The sequence below is a fragment of the Schistocerca nitens genome, chromosome 10 (assembly GCF_023898315.1).
Source record: "Schistocerca nitens isolate TAMUIC-IGC-003100 chromosome 10, iqSchNite1.1, whole genome shotgun sequence".
In the NCBI taxonomy this organism is placed as follows: domain Eukaryota; kingdom Metazoa; phylum Arthropoda; class Insecta; order Orthoptera; family Acrididae; genus Schistocerca; species Schistocerca nitens.
Genome location: NC_064623.1, coordinates 110088271 through 110105989, shown reverse-complemented (window position 1 = coordinate 110105989; position 17719 = coordinate 110088271). Strand labels below are relative to the sequence as shown.

The 17719-nt window shown below is 36.7% G+C and overlaps 2 protein-coding genes across 2 annotated transcripts in view; one reads left to right on the top strand and one right to left on the bottom strand.

Moving 5' to 3' along the window:
• LOC126210459 (centrosomal protein of 164 kDa) overlaps positions 1–2242 on the bottom strand; it is a 644242-nt gene extending 642000 nt beyond the window's left edge. The window contains exon 1 of the mRNA XM_049939692.1: positions 2041–2242. Coding sequence (XP_049795649.1) covers positions 2041–2116 — 76 coding nt within the window. The 5' untranslated portion in view covers positions 2117–2242. The remainder of the gene's footprint in view (positions 1–2040) is intronic.
• A 367-nt stretch (positions 2243–2609) lies between these two features.
• LOC126210489 (sushi, von Willebrand factor type A, EGF and pentraxin domain-containing protein 1-like) overlaps positions 2610–17719 on the top strand; it is a 103582-nt gene continuing 88472 nt past the window's right edge. The window contains exons 1-2 of the mRNA XM_049939723.1: positions 2610–2917; positions 2998–3192. Coding sequence (XP_049795680.1) covers positions 2755–2917; positions 2998–3192 — 358 coding nt within the window. The 5' untranslated portion in view covers positions 2610–2754. The remainder of the gene's footprint in view (positions 2918–2997; positions 3193–17719) is intronic.

The following is a 17719-nucleotide window of genomic DNA, read 5'->3' as shown; positions in this document are numbered from 1 at the left end:
TGAATACCCCTTTATCATCAGCATTTCTTCTTGATGTAGCAATTTTAATGGCCAGTAGTGTATGTGAGATCTGTTTTCTGTTTAAACTATTATCCTGAGAGATGCTTTGAAGTGTTCCCGCTTAAATATTCTCGCTTCTGTCCTGGAATGGCAGAAATCTGAAGTCTTCGGTAAAATAACATATTGGCTTCTGCATCCACTCGCCGATTTTTGTGATCTTCTAGTACCGTAGCGTACTAGCGCCAAGATCTCAGTTGTTAACCACTGGCGACTTGTGTGCGAACGAAGCCCACTGTTGCCACATAACTAACCCATATTAACGACAGACTTCTTTCTTTCTGATGCTACGTGGACGAAATGGTACTGTGGCAACAATGCGTGTTTACAGTCGCGGGCGGGGGAAACACTATTTCTCGTTGGCAGAAGATGGGAACACGAGAGCATGAGAACTCACGTACTCTCCTTCCGATTAATTCTTAAATTGTATTTTTCGCTTCTAGTTTGTTTCTGCGACCATCCCGTGCCTGCGATCTTGGCGGGACAGTATCTCGCCACCTTCTCGGTACGGTCTTGCTATTAACTATATTGCCTTTCACCAGCGCTCTTTTTGATCGGGGAGAACCTTGGAAGAAGCTGCTGTAGCACAAATAACTATCGAGCATTAGGGGACTGCAGAGCTTTAGTTTCTTTCTTCTTGATGCAACGTAACATGAAAATGAATACATTCTTGATTTGTTGCATAAGCTAAATAATTCCACACGTTACAACAGCATCTGAATAGCATCTTTGCGCCTCAGGTACGTCCACCGCTCTCGATAGCTGCTGCGGCATTGAAAACGGAGGTAAGTGGCGTGACGCCAGGGAGCGACACTCTCTATTTGGGAAGACCGGCTTCAGGTTACAGCAGAGCCAGCCAGGATGAAGTTTTTCGGTGTCTTCTTTTCAAAAATTAAGTTTACCTTTAGAAAATTATGTCACACAACACAACCCTGTTCAGTGGAAAAGGGTATACAATGGAAACACTACACCAGTGACCTTGTTGCTGCTGTAACATCAGCGGACGTTGGAACACACATCATCTCGGTGGTGATGATCTTGCCATGAGGATTCTGTATTTCAACAGCATATCGAGAAACAAATCATCGACAAAAGATTGCTTGTAATAACATATGCACAATCTGGAGCACTCGTATTTTTAAGCCTTCGAACATAATTCAGACATGTCCGTCATTTTTGGTACTTGATTAAATTAAGCAAATTCGGTAGTGCAGCGTATGACACGAGTGCGTATCGTTTAGTTCCGTTCGCAGTTTTAAGACTATAAAAAAAATATAAAAAAAATTCAAGTACATATAATTAACCCAACTTGCGCACCGGAAACACTGTCACTGTAAGTTCAAAACAATTTTTAGCTGAGTCCGTCTGCAACGCCTTGACTCACTGATAACACCCGAAAGCGCTATTTAAACACATCGCACATTTCCTCTGAAGTAAAATATCAACCGTCTTTACAGTTGTATGTACATTCTGGTGCGATAAGTTAATCAATGTTTCTCTTGCAGATACGCTAGGATCACAGATTTTGTCGCGCTTCGCTAATGACTCGATTTGCATGAATGACATTGCACACATGTTCCACTTTACACTGCAATTTCAGTAACTTGCTGTAGATGCAGAAGCTGACGCAGCCTTAGAAAAATAATTTTAATCTTGTCAAAAATAAAATGGGTAATTCAACAAAGAATGACTTTTTATTCTGTCACAACGAGCCTTCATCCGCAAATCTGTTTTTCTATATAAGCAGTTTGTTCAAAATAAAATCATATCATCAACTATAATTCATGGTGTAAGGACGCTTAAATTTAATGACAAACTGTTTAAGAAAGAATTAGTGTAATGATATTTGTGTCGCGCTTCCTTGATCTGAGGGAACTGAGCGCCAAGCACATTTATCTTACGTCGTTGACAACGTAACTATGAGAAAAATGCTCACAAAACAAAGAAAATTAAAATCTGGAAAACAGGAACTTTTTAACTTACCTTCTTCAGATGGAAGACTGTTTTCATCGAATATTTCATTGCAGATTATAGTGCGGGCGGACGGTGAACAACTCATCTTCACACCTCATTTCCCAGGCTCAGTCCGAAATTCGTTCGCGTTGCAGAGTCATTAGGTGAACAGTTTTTTGACATACCATACTCTCCATTCCAACACACAATTTTTCACACTGTTGAAAGAAACCCGGCACACGACTCTCAAACTGTCATACCCATAACACAAATAGACGAAACTAAACAACGCGACAAAGATATGGTGCAGAGATGATCATGAATGCTGTACATCATTCGAGAAAGCTCTTGAATAGTGTGCCCATCGAAGTCTAGACTTATTAGTAATATCTAATGCAGTTGGATATTAAATCCAAACAACAATTATCCTACTACAATGTTTCTGGTGCCCACATATTGAATTATTAGCATTCTGATCGCGATCTGTTTCTGGAAATTCCTCTCTGTATGTTGGCGACACTGTCTTTCCCAGCTGATCGATGAAAACATTTGCAAACAGTTGACTGCTGCTACCCGGGCGAAGTACTTTTGTTAGTGGAAGTTGTCAAACACTCTTATAGATTTAGGTCTGATAATGGGTTTACTTTGCTTTATTTCACATACTTCAATTTTCGTTATGTTCAGTTCTAAAAGACGTTTACTTAATGGGAGATTAATGTAATATGTCCATTGTTATGCGGACGTATGAATAAAGAAAGCTTATCGGAAAAAGCCATTGACGTAATAGCTGGGTACCGAAGCCATAACAACAATAACATGATGAACACAGTCGCATGCTTATTTTTTTTCACAGTAGTGTCGAATGGTGTATGCGGTTTGGATTTGAGTCGGAGAAATAAAACAGAACGTAAGTATGACAAAATCAGAGCGTTTTTGGGGAGATATTGAATGTACCTTTTTTTATGAAATGATTTTTCGTCTTTTCAGTTTTTCGTCGCATTATAAGCGCCGAATGTGCAGAGTTTGGAGAAGTGGTCCATGGAACAGTTTCCAAAATCAATGCAACTAGTGTCCAAGGCGTACATATAGAATGTGACGAAGGATATGATCTCACTGGTGGGCCGAAAGTATTGTGTAATGATGGTCGGTGGGATGCAGCCCCTCGCCCTATGTGTGCTAAACGTGAGTAGGATTTACTACGTGATAAATACATGTCCTGTAAGGTATCCAAATGTAAGTGGTGGTTTAATGATTTTTTTTTACTGTATTCAGCACTTTCCCTTACATATCACACATAACAACACTTTAACGCAATAATGCTTGTTTGATTATGCCGTTGTGGTTTTGTTGATCTCTGCGTATAAAGGAACTTTCTTGCGGGAAAACCTGGGGATCCGATTCCTCTTCAAATTCTTATGCTGATCAATGTGTTTATATCTTATTTTGAATTTATCAAATACGTAAGTGAACTGTATTATTTTACATGATCAAATGTATATGTACATGTAATTAGATGTGAACTTAAAAGGTAACCATGTGAACGTTTTTATTTGGAGAAAACAGATGGACTGTGAGTCACGCCAAACTATTCCAGAATGAGGTGTTACAGAATTTCTGTAATTTCAATAATTCTTGTAGTTGTGAAATATGAATGCCAAAATAAAACTTAAGAGTTAATTGCAACTTCCACTGAGATCTGTGCCCCTAAATCATGAAATCGTAACACAAAAAATTCAAGAGTATAGTTAGTAAATATGTACATTGCTCTGTATGATGATCAACAGTGTGCAAATTTTATCTAAAAATAATTACTATTGCAGAGTCCAGTGGCAGGTATTGCAAGAAAGACAATTTATTAAAATTATGATAGTATACATTACTAGATAACTTTTTGGCTGGACAGCATCTTGACAGGAGGATATAAGATGAACAACAACAAAAGCAAAACAAGGATAATGGAATGTAGTTGAATTAAATCAGGTGATGCTGAGGAAATTAGATAAGGAAATGAGACGCTTAAAGTAGTATATATGAGTTTTGGTATTTGGGGTGCAAAATAACTGATGGTGGTCGAAGTAGAGAGGATATAAAATGTAGTTTGGCAATGGCAAAGAAAGTGTTACTGAAAAAGTGAAATTTGTTAACATCAAGTATAGATTTAAGTGTTAGGGAGTCGATTCTGAAAGTATTTGTGTGGAGTGTTGCCATGTATGGAAGTGAAATGTGGATGATAAATAGTTCAGACAAGAAGAGAATAGAAGCTTTCGAAATGTGGTACTGCAGAAGAATGCTGAAGATTAGATGGGTAGATTATGTAAGCAATGAGGAGCTACTGAATAGATTTGGGGAGAAGAGGAATTTGAGGCACAACTTTATTAGTAGAAGGGATTGGTTGGTAGGACATGTTCTGAGGTATCAAGGGATCACCAGTTTAGTATTGGAGGGTAATAATCATAGAGGAAGACCAAGAGATGAATACACTAAGCAGATTCAGAAGGATGTAGGTTGCAGTAGTTACTTGGAGTTGAAGAAACTTGTACAGGATAGAGTAGCATGGAGAGCTGCATCAAACCTGTCTTTGGACTGAAGAAAACGAAGACTAGTGATCATGCCAAGAAAGTCAGAGAACTTCTAGTTTACTTAGAGTTTATTTATGTTGCATTTCATGCCCATATACAGTAATAAATATGCAGAGGGTTAGCGACAATTTTGCTTCATGCTCATGGGGAAAAAGGAAGGGGGAAATAATAAAAACTGAAATACTCTCTCGTACACACTATAATGTGGTTTGTGGAGTAGGCCCATAGATGGGGTCGACAGAAGCATCCGATCCCACACGTCGGCTTTGACCTGTGACGTAAGGGTGTTGTCGTGTGTGACGTCATGACGGCGTGGAGTTTGGTTTGAGTGTGGCTGTCTCCAGTTCTATTTTATCTTATTTTATTTACTTTTCTGATCTGTTCGTTCTATCTCGTGAGATTTTTTTTTTTTTAATTTAAAAACAGTTATTACTTATTTTAATTATCTGTTTCCTCCAATTTCTAGTTTAGTTTATTATATTTATCTTTCTGATCTGTTCGTTCTATCCCGTGAGATTTTTTTTTTTAAAAAGACAAAAAACACTAATCAGCTACTGAAGCCATCTTTATCTTCTATGGGTTGCAGGGGTTACGACCCCTGGGGAGGTGGGTGGGTATTCATGCATGGCTGTCTTCACTTACACGTTGTAGCTACGCAAGGCGTCTAAATTTGTTTATATTTAGTTTGCCCCCCACCCAAAACACCCCATTTGCTGCGCTTGTCCCGTTAGTGTCATTAGGCTTCTTGTGGAAAGTGTGTGTGTTTGTTTTTGTTTCCGCCATATTTGTGACGTCATGGGTCAAAGCAGACAGGCGGGATCGGACGCTTCAGTATTTCCCATAGATGAAATACTAGTACTTACATTTTACTGACTGGAATTGGGGAGAAAAACAATTTGTGGCACAACCTGACTAGAAGAAGGGATCGGTTCATATGACACAATCTGAGGCATCAAGGGATCTCCAATTTAGTATTGGCCGGGGGGGGGGGGGGATTTGTAGAGGGAGACAAATATATGAATACAATAAGCATATTGAGGATATAGGTTGCAGTAGTTCTTCACAGTTGAAGAGGCATGCACAGGATAGAGCATCATGGAAAGCTGCATCAAACTAATCTTCGGACTGATGATCACAACATCTTTTGATTATGCATATTACTAGAGTTAGTTTTTATTGCCACATAAACATTTTTGTGTAATACATTGGTCCACTTCCCTCATCAATATGTACATTGTTGTACTGTAATAGTGATGCCCCTCTTCTATATGCATTATTGTATGTTGGACATGAACATAATAAATCATCATCATCATCATTAATCTGTTTAGTCATTGCTGAGTGTTATGACGTTATTAATTCATTCACTTCTTAAGTAACTGAATAAAAGGCCCCAAATTGAGAAACAGAGTAACATTTTTAAACACAAAGCTGCGGCTAGCACTAACACAGGCAAATTTGAACAATTGAGAGCTGCATTTTGCAGAAGTAATGTTAAGAACAGAATAGCTGAACTGAATACCACAACAACAGCTGAACTGCAGTCAAAGGGCCAAATCAAACAAGAGGTTCAAGAGAATCTGCAGGCTGTGGTCTAGATGTCTCCAACAGCTCCATGCTGTGGAAGCTGGATAAAAATGTGCAGACAAGCAGCAAGTTCAGGAACGCTCTGACAACTCTGGAGAAAAAGTGGTAGTTAAGGCTAGTGGCAGTCTGGGGGTTAAAAATATGAAGTAAGTTCTCACAAGACAGTAGTTATGGAGAGAAATGACTGAGTTTCGCAGAAGTAGGTACAGAATACCTGGTCATTGGTTTTTTAAACCAGGTCCAGGGCTTGGAGATGTTACCTGTGATTCAAGTTCTGTGTGGAAATATCTTCATTGGGAACATCTTATAGTGATTATTGAAGTGCTTCAAACAGTTTGGGCCATAACTCCAACTGCACTATTAAATAAGAAATCAGGTACATTGCTGGGAATGCTCTTAACACCAATGCGAAGATTGTGTCACTTTTTTATGATAGATGAGCTGTGGATGAGGGTTTCTCTCACAATGTGTTTATATACATGACTGCAGTGGATTGATCACGTATGGGTGTGAGTGATGTCATTCTTCACACAGTCACACATCAAGAGGCTTTTAGGCTGGAGGTTTTAGTGTATTGCAGAGTGGCTGACTCCTCCCCTTTTTTCCTTGCGGTCAGCCAGCCACTTCCATCTGCTACATTGTTTTAGCTCCCTCTATCATTTTCTTCCTGTGTTGTCCATGTTTTACTGCTGACACCCTGCTTCATCCCACGCTTCGGTGTGGGTGAGCACATATTTTTCAACGATTGTTACCCGTGTTTTATGTTCCGTTTTATATTCCTGTTCTGGGATTTTTCTTGACACCCGTCTCACTATGTTACTGAACGGGCGCTGAAGACCTTGCTGTCGTGTGCCCAAAAAACCCCTCTACTACTACTACTACTACTACTACTACTACTACTCCTACCTCAAGAGGCATTATCAAAATCTGAATGTTTCTGGTAAAAGGTTACTCTCACAAGTAATTTACAGAAGCATTCAGTGCAGCCAGAGTACTGAGTGTCAAGTACCATTTATTTCCTAAATTTTCACTGAACTGAATTTTCCCAAAATATAGAGCTACCGAATAATTACAGACACAGTTGCAACAAACAGCGGTCAGACAAATTGGTATTTCAGAAATCGCAATGGGTAACACACTTACGCTGTTGGCAGCCTTTCCATTGTGTGCTACTCCTATTAAGGGTTTGCCCAATGTATCATGGGAAGTTAGTACAATGAACCACGATTGAGATGTAAGTAGCCAATGACATTCTGATTTGTAATTTTGTATAGTTCTTAAATGTATTTTGTTATATATAGTTAGAACAAGGACAAAGAACAGGATGATGAACTATACCAAAGAGAGAATATTGCATTGGAGGAGATAAAAGAGGCATTAAAGCAGATGAAGAATAGAAAAGCAGCAGGACCTGATAATATTAATGCAGAACTTATCAAATGTGGAAGTTTGTTAGGACTGAGACTATTGCATTTATATTTTAAATGAATATTGGAAGCAGAAGATAGTACCTGACTTGTGGAGAGTGGTCAATGTAATATCAATCTATAAAAAAGTGAATTAGGAATGCTTGCGAAAATGACAGAGGAGTAAATCTGTTGAACACTGTTTATAAAATATATGCAGGAATAATTAATAACTGACTGAAAAGAATAGCTGATGCCATATTATTGAAGGAACAATGGTTTTAGAAAAGGACGCTCATACAGTGGTAACATTACAGTTGTGCGGCAGATAATTCGAAAGGGACAAGAACATAATCTGAAAACTGTTACTGAATTTGTAGATTATGAAAAAGCCTTCAACAGAGTCAACAGGTCTATGCTGTCGAATATAATGGAAAGATGAGGTTAACCAAAACATTTAATACAAGTGATAAAAAGTCTGTATTTAAATAAAAGAATTTAAATGAACACAGCAAAGAGAGGACAGGACTAACAGCAAATAACAGAAGAGTACGACAAGGGTGCAGTATCTCACACACTTGATTTAGTATGTATATTGACGACATTGTTAGACAATGGAAACAAGAAGTTAAGCCAGCAATACAATTAATTCCTGGAAACCTTTAAATATTCTACTCTTAACTAATGAGCAAATATTTTTACAAAGGCAGAGGATAATTTACAATTTGCTCTATATCATTTGGAATGAATGGGTAAATTCCATAACTTGAAAATAATAGAAAATAAAACAAGATTTATGGCTTTTAAAGAAAAATATCCAGTATGTTCTAAAATAATGCCTAATGGAAAATCAGGTGAACATGTATCTCACTTTCAATTATTGGGATGTGATGTAAGTTATGAATATGATAATGACATCTCCTGTAAGTTAAATAAGTTTCAAATGATATGTAGCACTATACATAGAACATTAGCCAATAAAACCAAGAAAGATACGAAGACAAAACTCCACAAAGTAATGGCAACACCCAGTCTCACATTCGGAAGTGAGAAGCGGACAATAACTAAGGAAGGCCAAAGGAGGACACAGTCAGCTGAAATGAAAGTTTTAAGGAAAGTAAAAGAGTTTACTTTGAGAGAGCAGATAAGGAGTTCTGAAATAAGAAAAGAATTGAATATATTCTATATGAATGAAAGATAAGAAAACAAGATAACAAAATGGAAGGAGCATATTGAAAGAATTGGACAGGAAGAATAATCATACATGAGATAGACTGTAGACCTGTAGGAAGGAGAGTTATAGGAAAACCAAGGAAAAGGTGACTTTGTGAAGACAGAACTGGCTGTAAGCCTACTCCTTGAGAAGGATGAGAAGGTGAAGGAGATGATGTAAGTGGTGATTGTTAGAATTTAACCAAATTGGTAGAATTATTGGCGACATTGGAAAATAAGACATGTAAGCCAGATATTGCAATGATGAATGTAGATCTTGGGCTATGCTACACATAATTCTGCTCTGGCAATGTTATTTTGGTGTTGAGATTCATTGACTTTGCCGACTCACAAGCAGATTGTCACATTCCAACGTAACATTGTTCTTGACCCAAGCTATAGGTTAGCTTGTCATCACAACCAGCTGTTTTGCTTTCCCATTCTTTGGCTATGCCAAGTCACAACCCAATTGCCACATTCCAGCATAATGTAGACCTCAGGCTTCACTATAAGCCATTGAGTCAGAACATCTTGGTTCTCTCTCTCTCTCTCTCTCTCTCTCTCTCTCTCTCTCTCTCTCTCTCCAATCACCAAAGAAATACAAAATTCAGACATCAAGTTTAAAATTTGTAATAACCATGTCAGGAAAGTTGTTCTGGTGCACTCGATATTGAAAACAAACGTAACCAGTTAAACTCTTCTGCTGAAGGAAACCATTAGATTCAAAAACTCTCATTGGCTACTGTATACTTTCACCCAGTTGATTATAAACAATGTTGACGAATTTCTAACATTCACGTACAATGCAAGAACTATCAACACTGTAAGTGCAGTTTAGCCAATACACTGGGACTTTCCCATCAACACATGACAAGCTTGTTAAATAAGAAACATCTTTTTCTTGCATCACTGCATGAAGCTGAAGAATCTAAAGGCTCTTCTGCAGATGCATTATAAATAACTGAACATCATTTGGAAGTTACAGAAAATGAGCAGGTGCACCTAAATGGGTACAAGTTAGTATCACAGTGCTGTAGGCATAATATAAGGAAAAGGATAATGAATATCTATATAGTACTTAAAATAGAATGAAGTGTCAGTCCGTAGACCTCAGTGAATACTGTACATTTAACAGCTTTCTGTGTTCTGTGCATGCTTATCCATACTCTGCAAACCACTGCAAAATGCAGGCATCATTGCACTTCAGGAATAACCTTAGAAACTAACAAGTTAGCAATCCTGACAGTTTTCAAGCCCCTATCCTTTAAACTCCATTAAGCAACTACAGGGGGTACTAATGAGACTTAGAAATAAGTAGGAAGTAATTGTATGTGAGGATTTCATCTGCAATAATTTTGACTGATGACACCTAGAGTTACTGATGTTCAGCTTTGGTTTGTTCTCTATAGCAATATTCTCAACGAGAAAAGAATAACGTAATGCCAACACTAACTAATAATTTCTTTCTTTCAGGAAATAGTTGTGGGAGTCATAATAAAACTTTTATCTGACCACATTGGGCAAATAGCAATAACACATTGCCATCAGTCAGGGTTAGCTAAGAAGGGACAAGCACAATTTCACAGAATTATAGCTGTTCAGGGATAATTAACAGGATGGACAAAAGGGAAAAAAAGTTTACCAAGGCCACAGTAGACTGGAACTTTGTTTCCAAAAGTATTCTTACAGCAGCATGAGTAAATTCTTCCAGTACAACAGCTCAGAAAGAATTGCAGTGGAAGCCAAAAGAAAGGGTGGCTAACATCTAGGATCACAATATTATATGTAAGGAAGAGAGAACTGAATTTAATGCATAGGGCTAACTCTAATCAAGAACTGAAGAGACTTTACAGGGAATATGGCAAAATTCTTTATCATGTCATGAAAAGGCAGAAACCCTGTACTTTGCATTAAAAATTCAAAATTCCAAGAATAAATCGAAGCCAATTTGGAGCATTATTAGAAGTGAATAAATTCATAAGGCAAATGATTTCCAACTCTTTGATGATAGTAGCTGGGAGACCATTTACATTTAATTCAAAGAATTGGCTACTAAATTTGATGACTTTCTCTTAACAGTAGCTGAAAGCACACAAAAATGGACTACTAAAAGCTGATCATCTGATGGACTTGGACAAGCTTTGTATACTCCACTGACCTTAGTTTGAAATCTGTTAGCGAAATCACAGTTCGGACAAGAAGACAATAGAAGCATTTTAAATGTTTTGTTACAGGAGAATGCTGAAGATCATATGGGTAGATTGGATAACTAGTGAGGAGGTATAGAAACTAATTTATGGTACAAATTCTCAAAAAAGAAGGGATCAGTTTATAGGACACATCCAGAGGCATTGAGGAACCATCAGTTTGGTAGGGGGGATGGTTAAAAATTGTGATTGGAGACTGAGCCTTGACTACACTAAGCAGGTTCAACTGGATGTAAGCGATAGTGACACAGAAATGAAGACGCTTCCATGGCGCAATACAGTATTTTTCACATTAACAAATCATAAGGGACATATAAAAATGTTTGGATTGCCTGAGGAATGAACTCTGAAGAATTTTTGGACTGTCTGAGGATTGAACTCTGAACTGCTGAATATTTAGTCTGATACTTATTGACTTGGTCAGTTAATGCTAAAACTGCAGCATTTTACATACCGTGAAGTTGGATTCATTTTGCAGAAAGTATCAGCTGTTCAATAGTTTTCTCTGTAGCAGTTTTGAATTGATGGAGAAAGTGTCCGTTTCACTTTCATTGCCTGAACTGTAGAGCAATGATTTGAGGATGAAGGACATTGTGAATTGTGATGATGTCTTGGTCTCATAATATACATAATCTAGATCATTTGAGTTAGGTACAGGAGCCACATCAAAAATTGTGGTAAAACTTTAGCATAGATGTAGAACAGTTTATGTTAATAACAGCATCCAAATAATAATAATAATAATATACATCTGTTGTATATAATCACACATACAATAAAATATAATACTAAGTTTCTTCTTGTTCAAATTATCAGTTCATCTTTCACAAACTCTTCTACTCAGTAACATTTCTCCCACAGGTACTGCTGGAGCCTTATTTTCAGAATCAAGGTTGTTATATTACATGTGTTTTTTCCCATAAATGTATTATAAATTGTTTGCTCGTTTCATGTTCCATGTGTCATTTGTGTGATAAATTATGATGATGTGGAACAGTTCATTTTACATTCACATCATCACAAATTAATTTGTAAGTATGGCTACATGGTGAACATTAATATAAGGTTTTTTTTGTTTTATTATTATTATCATTAAATATACAGATATGAGTAAGTAATTCCTACCTAGCATCTTCTACACATTACAATAATTCTTCTATGGAGTAGAAGGAGCTATCAGGGAGAAAGTTTTTCAGTTTGGTTTCTAATTTTACTTTGCTGTTTGTCAGACATTTTATATCATTGAGTAATTGATCATAAATATTAGATGCAGCACTGTGCATCTTTTTTCATGCTACAGACAACCTTAATGTGGAGTAATGAATGTCGTTTTCTTCTTCTGGTATTGTAATTGTATACACCATTATTCCTGTCCAACTGCAATGGATTATTTAAAAAAAAAGGGGAGGAGGAACTTCATGAAGGAATAAATATACTGTGAAGCAGTAGCCAGAATGCCCAACTCTGTAAACAGGTGTCTACAAGATGATTGTGAGTCAGCACCACATATTAGTGTTACAGCACATTTTTGAGCATGAAGACTTTCTTTCTTAAAGATAAGTCACCTCAGAACATTTTTCCGTATGACATCATTGAATGAAAATATGCAAAAGGTCAATTTACTGATTTTTCTCTCCTCAAGATTTACAGTGATTCAAATTGCAAATGGCTGAACTAAATTGTGTTAGGAGTACCAGAATGTGCTTTTTTCCAGGTTAAATTAATGTTAATATGTACATCTAAGAATTTTGAAGTTTCCATCCTATTTATTATTTTCTCACCATGTGTTACGCTTATCATTAATGTAGTACCCTTAAACATACAGATATGAATACATTGCATCTTTTTGAAATTGAGAGTGAGACCACTTGCAGCAAACCGGTCAATGATACAACTTTTAAGAATGTTGATTACCATTTCTTCTGTTGCTGTAAGTGTGCTTGGATGGATCATTACTATATACTACGGAGTCTATATGTACAATTTGAACTGGTGGTGCGGGTAGCATAAACTCTTTTTTGTGTGTTGTATTGCTCGTGCATTTGAACTGGTTCCCCTCAAATAATTTTTGTCTGTGTAGGAAGGTTATAATTCCATAAATGTTTATGGAGGGAACAGTTAGGATTTGTAGCCAAAATAATGGCCGACAAGATTCTTTTTGCTGTAAGTACACATGTATCTGACAATTTTCTTGTGCAGATACGTTACTTGAATTTCCTCAGAACATTAAACCATACATAATGAGAGATTCAAAATGGTTTCTTTAACCCTTGGCTGTAAAACAGGGACCTTTTGGACACCACAACATTTCATTTTATCAGTCAAGTCTCTTAAATTTGCTTATTTTAATTAATGATCTGTGTAATTTTTGAAAATGCACTTGACTTTCTGTAGGAAGAACATTATTTGGTGCAAGTCAAATTAATTATTTTTCTTTATTAATTTTGTAATTCTACATGTTTAATGCGTGGCAAGGGTCTTGCGAACAAGCCGTATTTTGAGTAGTTTATTTATCTTTGGACTGACTGGCACATTACTGACAACAATAAACAGCTCAGCACACCAAGACTCATTTTTGAAAAATCAAAAATACTGAATATTCTTTTGGAAGATGAGTGTATTTCCATAGGCCTATGTCAAAATTGTTTCAAGTGAGAATAAATTTAGTTTCATGAACAGAATAACTATGCAAGATAAATTCAGCCTTTATTACATTGTGGATTCTGTATTATCTGTTAGAATCAAAAGAAAGCTGATGTGAGCACAAGAGATCAAAATTTTGACTCAACAAACCCTGAATGGGTTGAAGATTGTGCTCAAGAAAATGACAGTGATTCTGGCAATAATGGTCCTCTGCATAATGAATCCATGTCTTCTGATATTCCAAGTGATGATAGACTGTAGAAATGCTGGTTTATTTATTGATCTCAATGGAGTAAAACACTGTCCCAATGCAACAGAGTTACCCTACACCCTGTAATGAAAATTGCACCTGGTCCAGTATAAGAGCACATGGAACTCTCTCTCTCTCTCTCTCTCTCTCTCTCTCTCTCTCTCTCTCTCTTTTTTTTCCCCCAAAGAATGTTGGAGGAGATTGTGTACTACACTAACTTAGAAGGTAAGCACATTGTGTGTATCAAGAAACAAACACACACACACACACACACACACACACACACACACACACACACACACAGAGAGAGAGAGAGAGAGAGAGAGAGAGAGAGAGAGAGAGTTGCTTCTACTGCGGTAAAGGCATTGATGACGAAATTGTGAGCAACCACAACAAATATTACAATAGATAATTTTTTCACAGTTGTTTCATTATTTGAGTAACTATTGTAGCAAAAATTACAGTAATGGAAACTTTGAGACAAAATGTTGGAAAATTCCACCAGAATTGGATGCTTTCAAGTTCAGAGATACTTTATCCTCGTCATCTGACTTGAAGACAGTTTGAAAACTGTAAGTAATGTGCCCCCCAAAAAGCGAAAGTGTCATGCTGTTCAATTCTCTTCACCATAGTGCCACAGTAGTTGAAGGGTGTATGAAGAAGCATGATATAGTTTTATTCTATAATAAAACTAAATCAGGAGTTGAGTTTCTTAATCTGAAGGCGTGCACATATAAATGTAAGAGACAGTCAAGAAGATAGCCTTTTGACTTAGACAAGTGTAACAGGTGTAGCACCCAAGAATACTCTGTGTCAATTTTCACAGCAACATTCCAACTACCAGAAAGGCATATCTGATAAGAGAAAAATCTTCCTGAAGGAGTTGAGGGGAGAAATGATATGTTCTCATATGGAGAAAAGAGTCAACAACCCACACCTCCCAAAAATGTTCTGCAATCCGTGGTATGTTATTTAGTTACTTTCCAACAGCTGAAGGTTGCATGAACTGGGGTATCACTGAAAAGATTATGATCCATCTGCACATGTAAATAAGACAGAAAAAGTGATAAAAATTCAGCAAAAACACAATCATATTTGCAAAAATATACTGGTGATGTAATTAACAATACTGTATTCCATGAACTAAAAGTCAAAATATCACAATAAACAGTTATTTATTCATTTTGTGTCACCAAACACATCATAATATGATAACATTGTTCTAATAAATAAGTTTAGGTATTTGTTCTGAGGTAGGGTTCTTATAGCCTCCTCTCATGCATTTTTGAGAGTCCAGCCCCTCATACAATGTGTTAATGAAAGGGAGCCAGCAATTTCATTCCTCAGCCAAAACCAGTATTCCATCTCCAATGATCTTGAAGCAGAATGTTAAACACAAATCTTTCTTTTTGGGTTTCCCTGGAATGCCCTCATATTTTCCTCTGTAAAGGAGGCAGGCATTATATCTACCATCCTCTTAATTCAAAGGTGTAGGCCTTATTGTTTGCTCCAAGTGACTAGCTGCAGTTGAAAATGGCATCTAAAATGTCTTCTGGCTTTCAGTTTCCATTTCTAAACTTCGACTCATTTTCTGTAGCATTTTTTCCTATATTACTGAAGTAAATGCAGACCTGGTTCTTCAATGTGGTCATAGCTGATTTCCTGCCACATTCTTTTAGAGAAAGTTAGTGGTTCAGTTCCAGTGACGACACTGATGCCAAGATGTTAAGTACTGCAAGTAATAACTTTTATTATTTTCACTATTGCACTACAATATGTCTTTGGCTAAGGGATGCTAATAGCACATAAAAATGTTGTATCCAACATATTGTGGTAAAATTAATCTTGAAATATATATCTCTTACACACATCTTGCCAAAGCAGCATCCTATTCTCCCAAAATAAAAATGTCACATTGACAGGACTGAGTGTCACATTGGTTAAAACCTTAACCCACTGAATGAGACAAAGTAATATGATTTGTTAGTTAGTTACTTTCATATTCCATGGATCATTTTGCATGATAAATTATCATGATGTGGAAAGAGTCATTTTACATACATATTGCACATTAATTTGTTCATCTATTTGTACTCTGTTATCACCATACAATTTTTCCTCCCAAAAAAAAAAAAGAAAACATTTAGCAATTTCTACCCACCACCTTTTACACATTAGAAACATAGCAATTCTTCTATGGCATAGAAGGAGTTGTCAAGGAGAAATTTTTTCAATTTATTTTCAAATTTTACCTTGCTGTCTGTTAGACATATTATATCACTGAGTAAGTGGCCAAAAATTTTTGTTATAGTGTTTTGCACTCCTTTCTGTGCGAAAGACAACCTTAATGTTGAGTAATGAATGTCATGTTTTCTTTTACTATTGGGTCATTCCATGCCAAGTGGTCTAGAGGCTCCCACATGACCCTCATGGATTTTGATGAAATTTTGTATGCACATTCACACATGTTCTCAATGAACACTGGTAAAGTTTCAGTTTCAGAAATTCAATACTTTTGGAGATACAGTCACTTGTTTAAGACCATAGCACAGCTTTCTATAGTGCGTCCTTGAATTTTCAGCAACTTTGAGATGAGATCTCTCTGTAAGTATTTACATGAAAGAAACAAAACTTGGCCATCTTGTACAACTTTTAGAGCTCTTTAAAGTAAAATATTGAGAAAAGGATTTCTGAGCAATTTTCATATAGATAATTTGAAGCAAAGTTGGGCGAATAAAATAGCTGTTTAAAAAAATGCGAACTTTAGTTTTTTATATCTCCAAATATAATTGTGGGATGTACATGAAACTTTGCACACCATAGCTCACCAACACAAGGTCTTAGAATATAAAATTTCATTCTCCTATTGCTTTCCATTATTTCACAAATCTAGGGCGAAGTTGACAATTTTTCAAAAAGTGCTAAAAATGGGTATTTTTAGTCAAATTTTTCAAAAAAGTGTTTTCTCCAAACTCTTCTAAACTATGGTAATTAGAAAGAGCATATTCTAAACTATCTAGAAAAGTGGATTTGGTTTTGCAATGCAAGCATATAAGGCCCTAAAAAGTAGCATCATCAAAGAGGCGCACTGGAAGTTTGAACACATTTTTGTGGCACTCAAATTATACCTGAAATCTTTTAATTTGCCGTATACATGTTTATTAATGTCTGGTGTATAAATGAGTTGCTATGGTCCATGGTGGCTTAACCACTGCTAGTTTCATTTCACCTGAGAAAACCAGCATTCCCATTGCCAAAGGGGCCATGCCCGATAGCTTAGCAAAAACAGCCATGGGTGGGTTTCCTCACCACAGGATCCCAAGCCTGATAAGGGTTTTTTTACACAGGTTCCCAAGCCTGATAGTAAAATTATTTAAGTACCTTGTTTAAAATTAGAAGGCACTCTTGGGTTCCTTAGATTGTTTTCTCTAACCTATTTCAATTTTTTATATGCTACATTAATTTTCTGATGAATATCAAGAGGAATGGTGTATTGCTGGCCAGACGAATTTACTGATGGAGCTGGAATAACTGCAATAATGTGGTGTTCCGGAACCCAGCACTTGTCACTTCTTGGTGGCCAATAAAATGAATTAGCTGGACCATGTGGGTGCATAAAGTTTATTAATGCATCCCTTTGCTCTGTGGAGGTCTCACAGATATTCCCAATCCACCACACGTTTTCATAGATGCATGCAACATATTGTCCTGGTTGGAGAGCAGACATTAATATGCCTCCTTCATTACTGTGACCCATTTTAGCTAGAAAAGATGAACAATCATTTGAAACTCTGCTGACCTGAATTGTTGTTTCATCAATAGGTG